Source organism: Rattus norvegicus, chromosome 14, assembly GCF_021556685.1.
Source record: "Rattus norvegicus strain SHRSP/BbbUtx chromosome 14, alternate assembly SHRSP_T2T, whole genome shotgun sequence".
Lineage (NCBI taxonomy): Eukaryota > Metazoa > Chordata > Mammalia > Rodentia > Muridae > Rattus > Rattus norvegicus.
Window position 1 is genome coordinate 90,918,002 of NC_141547.1, and position 12,206 is coordinate 90,930,207.

The 12,206-nt window shown below is 44.7% G+C and overlaps 1 protein-coding gene across 15 annotated transcripts in view; it reads right to left on the reverse strand.

The window, feature by feature from the left end:
- Positions 1–12,206, reverse strand: part of Grb10 (growth factor receptor bound protein 10) — a 107,706-nt gene that overhangs the window by 9,409 nt on the left and 86,091 nt on the right. For all 15 annotated transcript variants that reach the window (NM_001401403.1, NM_001401404.1, XM_087584128.1 and 12 more), the window contains 6 exon segments: positions 3,622–3,720; positions 4,474–4,584; positions 5,174–5,311; positions 5,640–5,708; positions 5,936–6,051; positions 10,998–11,154. In NM_001401403.1, the coding sequence (NP_001388332.1) occupies positions 3,622–3,720; positions 4,474–4,584; positions 5,174–5,311; positions 5,640–5,708; positions 5,936–6,051; positions 10,998–11,154 (690 nt within the window).

The window sequence follows — 12,206 nt, forward strand, 5'->3', positions numbered from 1 at the left end:
TAATGAGGGGAAGGGAGATCCAGGGGGCATCTCCCAACAATACCCAGTGATACTACTAATAAGAAAATCTAAAATATGTGAACTCTTTTGAGCAACAATATAGAGTCTCAAGTAGAAAATCCCAAATTTGATTTTGGGATTGAAAGTGATAGATCAGTGTTAAAACCTAGGCAAGTGTGTAAAAAATTACTTCAGGCACGTATAAAATATATGTATGAAACAAGCGTATTTCATGTTTACACAGATATTCCTTGGTCACAAAAAGCCAAGATGTTTCTGCTGCCAAGTATTTTGGAGAAGGGTCATTCCCTCTGGATTATACTATATGATTATGTTTGGGAGTGTACGCTCTTCTGGTTCCTTTCCTCAGACCTGCCCTCCCTCGCTAATTGGCTTGAATGCCTTCAAGAAGACACTTAGATCACTGACTTTAAGCTTTCTTTCTTTCTTTTTTTTTTAAACATGTATTCAACATTAACATTTGTCTCTGAAATTCTGCTGTAATTGTAATCTGTGGTACTTTTATTATTACTCAATTGATATATCTTCTGATTTTCTTTTGCCTTCTCTCCTTGATCTGTGAATTATTTTAATAGATAATTTCTATAAGTAAGTATAAATTATACTTTATTTGCATTGGATTTTTGAATGTGATTTTTTTTTAAACTCAGTTACTAAGGAAGTAGAATGTTTTCACATTTATTGTTTTTAGTTTAAAGACTACAAATTCACACCGTTTCTACTAAGAATATAAGGACGCACATGGTGGTGGTTGTATCCAGGGTACGTTGTTAAGCTGTTAGTCATTATGTTCTAGCTGTCTATAGCGTTTCCTTCTTTCATTTCCCTTTTCAGCTTAGCTGACTGGGCTTTAAAGATACATGTATAGTCCAATTAATGTTATTTCCTTTGTGTGCCCTAACAATGTTTCCTGCTTCATTGCCGTGTAGCCTTTCATTTCCTAGTCACATCAAATTAAATGTGACTCTCTCAAACAGCAGAGGATTAAGGTAATGGCGGACTGTTTTGTTGCTTTGTGTAAAGAGACAACGGCCATGTCTCCACATTCAGAGCTTGCCATGTTAAGAAATATCCTTCTGGGCTCTCGGTGAGTAAAGGTGCTTGTCACCAAGGCTGGATTTGGTCCCCAGAACCCACATGGTGAGGGAAAAGACTACCCCAAGTTGTCCTCTGACCTCCATACACATGCCCACACACATTCCCCTAAAGAAACTAATTAATAAATTAACATAATAAAGAACCATAAGCACATCAATAAAGTTCACAGGAGTTTAACATTACAAATGGGGTTGAGTTTGAAGATCTAATGAAAGGAACCCATTTGCTTTGTGAATCTATTGTGCACTGACAGATTTCATTTATTACCTAGTTTCCATTCTGGCCATTAATCCTGGAGGTCCCAAAACGTCAAATAAAAGGACAGATCTTTCTCTACTAACTCAGTAAGACACATAGGTTCTTAAGTGAGGTGGTAGGCAAGTTTACTGCTCTATGCAAGGGTAAAAAAAAAGGTTTAGAGTCATGGACAAAGAATGCTTCAGAGAATGTACCTTAATTCCAGGAATGCAAGACAAACTGAGAGAAATGCTTTTCAGCAGGGGGAGGCTAAAATCACATGGGAGGCAAACCCATTTAGCATAGATGTTGAACAAAAGCAATCTATTAAGTAAAACTAGACTCAACCCTTCCATGGGCCCTGGGGTTGGATGGCTCATGTCCTTGGTTCAGAAGTGGCAAAGTCATAATCTTGAACATAACTGAAGATGTGAGTTATCCCTTCTTCAGGTCATGGAAACCCAAGCTGTGGCCGCTTTCCTTGCCAAGTTCTAGCAGGCCAAGGGTAAGGAATAAGTTGCTGTTGCAACCCACTGAGACTAGAGATGCCTCACAATACTCTAATATGCCACATCTAAAAGAAAATCAGGCCTTTTATTTGCTTGTTATATTGGGCTGTTACAGATTCTACCCTGAAACAGGGAAAAATTCTACTATAAAAATCTTTGAATTGGCTTTGGCTTCTTTAGGGGAAAAAAAATACAAGGAAGGGTCTAAACCCACAATGCTTACATTTTAGATACAACAAAGAAATACATTTGGGGAAGGGGAAAAACCCTAGCTGCCTAAGGTTTGAACAACCGACTTACGAAGTTAGACAATTAACTGATTAACAATTAACTGGTCTCATACAATTATAAAGCAAAAGCTATTTTAACATCATTAGGTAAGGTAGCCACCACCTCAGAATTAAGGGTTGCAAAGCTGTCCTTTCCCTCTGAACACAATTAGCTTGAGGTCAAATTCATCCTCCTGGTCTTACCCTTCATTTCTACCAGGGACTGGAGCCTGCTTTCAGTAACTGAGACTGCCTGTGTGGAACCTGGAGGGAGTACATGCACCCTAGAGGAGATCTCTTGAGGAGAGGCTGAGGACACTAAGCCACCCAAGTCACTCTGCGGTTCTTAGTCTGCTGCTCTCCCTGGCAGTCGGGTCTAGGCTCGGCAAGGCTTCTCTGACCTCTTTACACCCAGTGCAGTCTTTTGTTCTGCATAACCTTCTCACTGCAGAAAGGACTTTGAGCCCCACATTGAGCTGCTTCAGAGCACTGCAGTGAATTTCTTTGTTTCCAGCATGCTGGTCCTACTGTCAAAGTGCTTTTGCAGAGGAGGCTCCCGTGCCTCTTGGTGGTCTGCTGTCTTGCAGAACATGAACCTAATTGCCTTTTCAGGGTGGGGTAATTTAAAACCAAAGCAACCACAATGGCAGGCTCTTGTGCTGACTCAGCAAGACATTTTGTGGGGGGAATTTTTACATCAGTTTAAGAAACTTTCAGAAAAGGAGGGAGAATAGGAGAAGTAGGTAACTGTTACAACTTTCTAACCCTCTAGTATAGTCCTGTGTCCAAGAAATGATGAAGAACAAAATCTGACCGTACGTCCTGCATTGCCCACTAAGTAAACCTGCACCAGTGAGCACAGCAATGCCTTTCTCCTACATACACATCATTATACACTTATTTTTTAACTAATAGTTTTTCTAGAACATCGATCAACTTTTTATGTATTTTTGCATTTTTTTTTTAAATGAAAGGATTTCTGTCTAAAGTCTAAGCTGGCCTCAAACTCAACAATCTTCCTACCTCCCTCCACCTCTAACTGCTGGGATCTTAGGGATGTGTACCACACCTAGAAATCTCAGTATTTTAACACATAAAAGTATTCCTTTCATGCTCGGCTTACATCCTGTCACTTTGATGACAGACTTTGAACAGGCTTAGAACTTAGAGTTGTCTACTGCAGGGGAAATTCCTTACCCCTTGATGCTCAGAGGACATTTGGAAACATCTACAGGCATTTTTGGCTGTCTCCACTGATTGGGGGCATCTCGTAGAGAGAGCTACAATGCATAGAGCTCTGTCTTTAGCCAAAAGAGCATCAGTTTCCATCAACACTTACAGTGCTCAAGTTGGAGAACCTGGCTCTACCCTTTCTAATGGTCTGAGACCTTACGTAGTAGAAGGATAGACAACTCCAGTTGATAAATCACATTTGGTAGAAACGCCATAGCATTTTGGGCAGGGATATATAGCCTTAAGCCATGTACCTTGAGCAGTCTGAAGGCTGTCATCCAGCAAGTACGGATCTGCTCATCTTCGGCACAGAGCAGACGCAGCTCCTTCATCTCGATCTTCGCTTTGTTTGGCTACAGGAGAAACGAAGAGCCGACCAGTGAGTGAAACAGTGAGAACTCATACACCCAGTGTTAGAGAAGGCTGTCCTCAGAGCTTAGAAACCTTACAGCACAGGGAGATCCAAGTACAACTAGTCACTGGTCATCTACTCAAAGTCTCCCACCTCCCGAGTATCCACAAAGATTAAATAAGACAGTGACCATAAAACACTTACAACAGGTCATGATAGAGTTCAGGAGACAGTAGTCACCACTGTGATAACCAACACTGCTACAATCTCACCAAGAGGGAAAGAACATGGTCTTGGCTGTGGTATGTGTGCATGTACGTGTAAGCCTGCATGTCTGCACCTAAGTGTATATTCACAGCTGTGTGTTCTGTACAGGCACACATCTGTATCCATGTGCCAGTGTTCTCATACACACAGAGCAGGTAGGCAGTACCATGGTCAATCATGACTGGACGCCCACACAAACAGTGGCACACTCAGTGACTGGAGCCACTGCAGGAGGCTAATGGCTACCTGGCCTTACGTCACTGAGTCCCCTCAGTGATCCACAGAGCATGTGTCTACCTTCCCCAAGCTCCCGGGCTATTACAAAAGAAAAACATCACATCCTAAGCACACAATGAGGACAGTGTAAAGGGAAAGAAAAAGTTTCTGTTTAGAGCAGAAGGATCCACAACCAAATAAATACCGGCCAGGAGAAAAACTCCTTTGCACGGCTCCCAGCCCCAGCCCATGGACTGCATCCATGGAGTACCTTGATGCACATCCCGTGTTCATTGGGTGCGTTGTACTGCTTCTTTCCGGCAATCAGGTAGAAGATGCTGCTTTCTTCGAGGTCAGCCAGCAGCTGCAGGTGTCTGGGTTCCTGCAAAACAGCAGTCAAGTTAACTGGTCACAGTTTCTGGAAAAAAAATCTATAGTGCTAAAAGCTCACCTTTCCCCTGGTCACACACACAGAACTGAAAGAAGATGTGGAATCTGAACAGCACGAGCTCAGACACCAGCTCTGCTAGAACAGACTCGGGTTGTCTCACACGAACTATGCAATTCTTAAAATTTGCTCCAGTAGAGTGAAAACCATAGTTTGCTTTATGAATACAGGACAACAACCCAGCACGTATCCTATGGCCAGGTTGGATCTAGATTCTAAATTCTGGAAACTAAATGCACCCTTGCGTGGACCGAGTCAGTCAGGAAGGTCTGCGTTCAACCCACAGGCGGGTTGACCATCGAATCCAGGGCCGACCATCCTAGAGGACGGGAGCTGCTGTGTGTGATGCCATCCAATTTCTGACAGACCAATACACTGGGTCCCTGCATGTACCGTTTTATATAAATTGCTTATTAATTAGTTAACACTAGCATAAAAGAGGTTCAGGATTTTTTTAAAATTAAGCCCAAGTCCACAGCAAGAACACCTAGTACAGGGAGCGGTGGGGAGTTCTAAAACTTACCTTTGAAGTCCCCTTGGTGGAGTAATAAAGGCCAGATCTGCGCAGGCACACATACAGCTTCTTCCAAGACTTGCGTCCCACCTCCTTCACCTGCAAGAACCCCTGGATCTCAGGGCAGCTGCTGGAGTTCAGGAAATTCTGCGAAGGAATACACTTTTACAATTAGGCGGTATGCACATAAAACAATTAAAGCACGTATCTTATTACTACATATAGGTGACATTTTCGGAATCATTAAAATATTTGGGGAAGGTTAGGCAAAATTTTCTTCCTTAAAACTTCTTAAAATCCCAACTGATATTGTGTAGAATTCTGTGTAGGTGTTGACATAGAAAGAAGCAAATGGCTCCCACTATAGTGTAGATATAAGGTTGCTACTTTCCTTAGAAGATGGAGGATTTCAGGAGTCTGCTCCTTATTTCAAACTTCCGGCAAGAATGAATGCAATAAGAATTTTGCTTAATACCTGCAGAAGCTGGGCCTGGCCACCGTTGGACTGCTGGCACCAGGTGACCATCTGATCCGGAAAGAAGTTCTGAGAGACAGGGAGAAGCAAGGGTATTAGGGACGCATGTCTGACAATAGTAAAACTTCTCCACGTATGATCATGACCCACTTGTATTGCAGATGACAGTCCTCATTCTGTTTAATTAAATAGTGTCCCACTTCCTAAACCCACGTACCCAGTAAGTCTCAGCTCATCATCTGATAATCAGGTTTTATTCAACCCAAGTATAAATTCCAATATTTCAGGAAACTTACCACAGGGTTCTTAAAGAACTCGTACTTGGCATAGTTCTTTCTGAATAAGAATTTACTCTCACTTGGCATGGTGCTCTCCACTTGGACCACGATCTCATGGTCCTCCAGGCACCTCTCTGTAGGGAGAAGCATCACATGTAAGATGTGACGAGACTTCAGTGCAATCTCACAAGGTCAAAAGCTGTTTTTAAGTCCTGAGATGAGGAGTCTGTCAGGAACACTAAATTTAACTCTCTAATTCTCTGACAGGTATCTAAAAGAGGTCTGAAAATTCACTAAAACACAAAGTTTGGGTTAGTACCTACAGGGATTTCTTGACACAACATTAATGAGAGAGTCACAAATGATTTCTACTCTTATATTACAAAACTATAGGCAAAGGAACATAGGCATAGACAGCAGGAGGCAGGGCAGGTAGGACCACAGGGCATACAGGTGGTAAGACTGGGAGACCAGTGGATACCAAGCAGTGGGATGTACTCCTCATTCATACCTAGCTAGTTAGCACTGGTCATGCCATGGGATGAAGGCTCCAGCTGGACTGTTTGCCTCTTGCCTTCACTAGGTAGATGACTCACTCCTCTCAGAACACCCTACGTTATGATCTAGAATGGCTGCTTAGTCCCTTCTCTGAACCTCTGCTTTTACAGTAAAGAGAGCATGAAGGAAGGGTCCAGCCTGCTCCCTGCTGACACGAATACCATGTTTGGACGAGCTGTGCTTTTCTCTGTGGAATGGAGATCAGAGGTCCTCCCACAAAGCTCCTGAAAAGCCATAGTGGAGGTGGTAGTGACACAGAACTAACCACATCAAACAACAGGATAAACTATTGACAAGTCCACCCCAGGCTACACATGTGACCTGATGCCAGCCAGGCATTCACAGTTTAAGTGAACATAGGCGCTCTATCCTGAGTCCCCACTGTCTGCCTCTCATGCAGCCATGGCTGAATCTCTAGAAAAATCTCACCTTCGAAGGAAGGGAGACGGTTAGGAAAAGACACTTTAAAGGGTCTCAGAATTGGGAGAAAGAATTTCTGTTCACAAAGGAGAACTGTGGCTATGGGGCACTGCTCCCATTACCAAGAGCAGTTGGGCAGAAGTAGCTTTAGCCTCCATTTTGATACTGCAAGAAGAGGACATCTTGGCAGAAACATATTTAAAAGCAGAATCTGTCCCCGTTGGCAGCTACAACTGTCACAGGGCATGAAAAGCCAGGCTTGAGGCAAACCTAGAATAGTTTCCATTTATTTCTATCTGGGAGAATTCTCCCTGGAACACATGAACGCTTGTGTTTATACAAGGGTTATATTTCCTCAAGACGCATGCGAACAACCACATACATTGACTAAAAACTGATGCATGGTTTAAGAAAACAGCCAGGCTTAAGTTCATTCATTTTAAACAGACTTTCTCGTCCAAAAACACATCAGCGAATTCCATCAGGGGCTTTACTCAGAGAAAATATTATAAACAAACTTAGAACAGAACTCAACGACCCAATAACCTGTAGGTGGTTGCTTTATAGAATAAAATATTTTCACCATTTCAAAAACAGTAAAGCAGAGAGGTAGCAGCCACCCCAGTAAGAATGCAGTGGCTAGCTCTAAATCAAAAAGTGTGCTTTCCAAAGAATCTGCGGAGGCACAGGGACCCTGTGGGGAGCTTCCTAGCCAAGACCAACGCTGTGGTCTGTACAGCTCTGCTCCCTAACAGCAGCTGCCTGGGAGAGGCCGGGGGAGCTGCACACATACTGCACGTACACAGAGGGGAGGGCTTGGTGCCTGGGGAAAGAGGCAGGGGAAACTGGGCCCCACTGTGGTTTCAGGTAACCAGTGACTGCTAAGCTAGCCCATGCGGCCCTAAAGGATCATGCGTCCCTCCTCCCTCCCCTGCTAGTCAGTTGACCCCAGAGGGGCCTCACTGAGGGCTCCTCCTGCAAACCAGCTGCAGCTTTGACTCCAGTTTCCTTCCCCAGGAAGCTGGGAAACAGTGGAGAAACCCTGCTGAGCCCTTGTTCAAGACTCCATAGCTGGTGGCCTCAGGCTGCATTGGTGGAATATCTCTAGGCGTGGATTTATTACTGACTATTCCCACTTTCAGGAGGCTGTTACCGCTTCTCCATCAGTCCACTCCATGACCATAGACTCTTCTAGCAGAAAGGGCACTGGCTCACACAGAGCATCTCTGCAACTCTGTCTACTTAAAGAATTAACTTCTGGTGAAGTTTCCAGTAGACCAGCTGCTAAAATCAGCATAGGAATTGTTTTGAAGACCTTAATTTGAGGTCACCTATGAACTAAAACTATCAGAATGCTATCTTTATGCTCCCATTTGTCACAGTTTTGGGTCATAATCTGTTTTAGAATTTGTCTGAAAGACTTGTACATTGTTCCACTGTTTCCCTGCGTGTCCTCCCTAATAAGGCTCAATATAGACTTGCCTAAGAGAGTTATTTCCCTGGAGACAGTGATTCCCAGGAATGTGAGGCAGGGTGGTTCCATGCTGAGCCCCCATAGGTGAGGCCCCACGCTTCAGGCCAAGACCCAGAAACTCACCCTAGAGCAACAGCCTAGGTTCAACAAGTCTGTGGTTCAGCCCTCAGCAGCAGGGCAGCTGACTCTGAGGAGGGCTTTCTGAGAGGAACCACAGCGCCAGAGCGCCATGTCTCTCCACTCACAGGACCCTGACAAGAGACTGCTGTGTAACTGTGGCAGAAACAGGATTTCCTTTAAAAGAGCTAATTAGCTATGTACTTTTTTTGTGTTTTGTTTTAATTAAATGACAGGTTGAATCAACACCCAGCACCACCATACACGAACGTGCACACTTGCACACACAACCCCGCCCCCCTCACATGGAGGGAAGCAAGAGAATTGGAGGGCAGAAATGGAGCTTGTGTTGGGGTTGCTTTCCAAGATCTAGCCCAAGCGGCAAGTGTGTTTTACTGTCTGTAACAAGAGAGGAACTGGTGTGGAAAGAGCACCCAAGGGAAACAATGTCTGAGCACACATCCAGTTCTTCTAGATTCTGGCCTTGTGAGGCCCATTAATTTCTTTTTGTGAAATGAGACCCAAATTTTAACTCAAATGTTTCTGTTTCTTTTAAAATAATTTCATTTATTCTTTCTTTTACATTTTCCCCATTTTAATTTGATTTTCAAATAATATACTATTCATTTTAAAGTACACTAGTGTACTTCTAAAGTGACTGAGAAAAGAACAAAGAAAGGGACACAGAAATATCGCCATTGGGAGGCTGTATATACCGTGTCCTCTCTTCGACTTCCTTACAGTAAGGTGCTCTAGTTCTTCCCAGAGCTTTAGCACTAGTTTATGCACTGTGTGGTGACTCCACATGACGGCTCTGACCAGAAACTCTTCAACTGAGTGCAGTTTCCAGGCCGTCCCTGTGCATTAAGAACCCTGTGCGGATCTGTGTGGATTTTCTCAGTGCACGCCATTCTACCCACAGACTGAACACAAGTACCTGGGACAGTATAGTTCGACTAGACAGACTCATCCCTGCAGTCTTCCCCACAGTCCTCACCCCCTCTGTTTCTTCTGGCTTCTCACTACTGCTTAGTTTTTAAGTGATGTGTGTATCAACAGAGATTGCTAATGCCTGCCGTAGAGCACCATACCGTCTACTTGCAGTCTGACAGGAGTCGGTCATCTCTATGGGAACAATTGACCCCCATTGTCGGTCATTATGGAACAGTGAAGGACTATGACAGAAGGGAGGATAGGTAGTAGATGGGAGAGAGGAGTGTGATGGCTCATGTCGTATGACTGTACTTAGAGTCATTTAAGAAACACGCCTTAGGGCACAATGTGTGAAGGGCTTTCCAGAGGGGTTTGGGCCAGAAGGAGGAGACCCACAGCCTATGTGGAGAGCTCCCAATGAATGTGGGCAGCGCCACTCCACAGACGAGGGTCAGAGCTCAGAGGACTAAGCAAGGCAGTGGCAGCCGCCTCTGCCTCTCCTCTACAGATGAACTGCAACTCTGCTCCAAGGTCTGCTCTATCCTGGACTCAATCCTCTCCCACCCCAAAGCCCCGCTCCATAAGCCTTTCTGTTGTAGTAATGGGGAGAGTAGCTGAGACAACGCACTAGAGTTCTGTGTGCTTGCAGCAAACATTACAGGAATCTGCAAGTCCAAAGAGAGGCGGGAAATCGTGACTCAAGCTCACATCGCATTATCTGTGCTTAAAAACTACACTATATTCTGGAAGAGTGCAACCGTTTCAGTGAATATTCTAAGACAAGAGGCCACACTCCACTTTACTAATCTTTCAAAAGGGTTATAAGAAGAAATTAAAACTGTGAAATTTGGTATCTCTCTTTTAAGACATGGAAGGCATGGGGAAATTATAGCTTAATTGAGTGAAAATTCTGTTTTTAAATACCTGCTCACGATTTTGCAGGCTTCAGACTTCATGCAAATAAGATTTTAAGCAAAAGTCTGAAAGCTTCTTTACCTGAGATGAACCAACTGAGTTCTAAAATACACTCTCGTTCCACAGACAAGATACAGACATGTATGTGCCTGTGCACACACAGTACAGGCTCCTCCTCACAAAGATGCTATGTAGGCATTATACGCCTGTGAGACGCCTCTGTAATGTTATCCTGACTCCCTGTCCCTACTGCAAAGCACTCATGCCTCCTTCCTTTGTCACAGTGAGCTGCTCTCTGATTTGGGCAGCTGTAATCCAGTGGACGATAGGTTCTAACACACGTGTGGGCAGCAAGTCCCCTCAGGGGTCTAGACATCTGAGAAGAACCAAGTCATAGAAGACCTACGACCCAGGCTAAGCCTCTGGGAAGTTCCTGCTCTAAGAACTCGGAAAATTCTCAGAGTATCAGAGGGAGAGGACTTGGAAGGAAGAAAAGTGAAATTTAGGAAAAAGGAAGGGGCCAGAGGGAGTGAAGAAGAACTATTGGCCACCAGCCACTGTGGCAGGAGACAAGGACACATTCAGTCTTGGCTGTGGCATACCCATCTGGTCACATACTGAAGTCCCGGGTGATGTTCCCAAGCTAGAAAACCAGTCCCCTACCTAGTCCCAGTTGTGGGTGGTGCTCCACCAGAGTCCAGCTGTTGTCATCCACACAGTGACTTTTGTAAACCAGCAGCTGGCACAGGTCCCTGGCAGTCATGTCGGTTAGAATCTCCACCACTTTGCTTGTCCCATCTTCACTAAAGACTTTGACATCCTGCAACATATAAACGGGACAAGTACATATGAAGCAACTTTGCATTTACATGAAAGAAAAACAAGATAAAACAAAAGTAAAGACATGAGTGTCTCAACACATGGACAAGTGGGCATTCTGGCTCCACAGACGTAGGCCAAGGGCTATGGGATTCCCTTTCCTCTCTTTGGAGGAATCAGGGAACCTCATAGGCACAGACAGAACACAGCCAAGCCACCAGTCTAGCTTAGGGAGTAACAGAACTCACTAAAACACTACAGGTGGTTCCAGGTTGGACGTTTAGACTTAACAAACTCAGCAAACGTCTGAGTTGACCCTCCTTCTACCCTAAATTGTGGTAACTCTTTCCTCTCTATCTCTACACAGGGTCTACAGCTCCTCCTAGCTCTACACCCTTCACAGCTCCTGAGGGACAGGAGGAAGCTGAGATAAATGAATTAGGGATATGCTAATGTTTAGACTGATGAAAGGGGGCATGGAAGAATTCAGTCATGAAATTGTTTGGCCTTCTTCTACAAGACTGAAAACAAGCCATAGTTTCCAGGTCCTATTCCAGGCCTAGGGAAAGGGAATAGAAATCCTGGGAGGCTAAAAAACATTCTACCTTTTCCAGTTGATGGGGATGCAGTCTTTAGGAGATGTATTTAAATGAACAAAAACAACAACTATACAAACCCTATCACCACCACCACCGACAAAGCTCTACCAAGGACCTCACCTCAGCAGCATGGAAAAGGCAGACAGAGGGACATGGTGGCACTCTTAACTGTGACTGCCTCCTGCCTGGCAGGCTGTTCCTCGTGTTCCTACCTTCCCTGGGAGGCTGGGCTCACGGCTCAGCAAGAGTTGCATGCAGTCCTGCTTCAATCAAGGCTGCCTTTGCCTGCCCGCCTGCCTGCTGCCTGCCTGCTGCCTGCTGTCTGCCTGCCTGCCCGCCTGCCTGCTGCCTGCCTGCTGCCTGCCTGCCTGCCTGCCTGCCATCTTACTCACCCCTGAGGTAGGAATCAATCACTTCAACAGCCTGCTCATGCCCTTGCTAGCACTGATGTAAC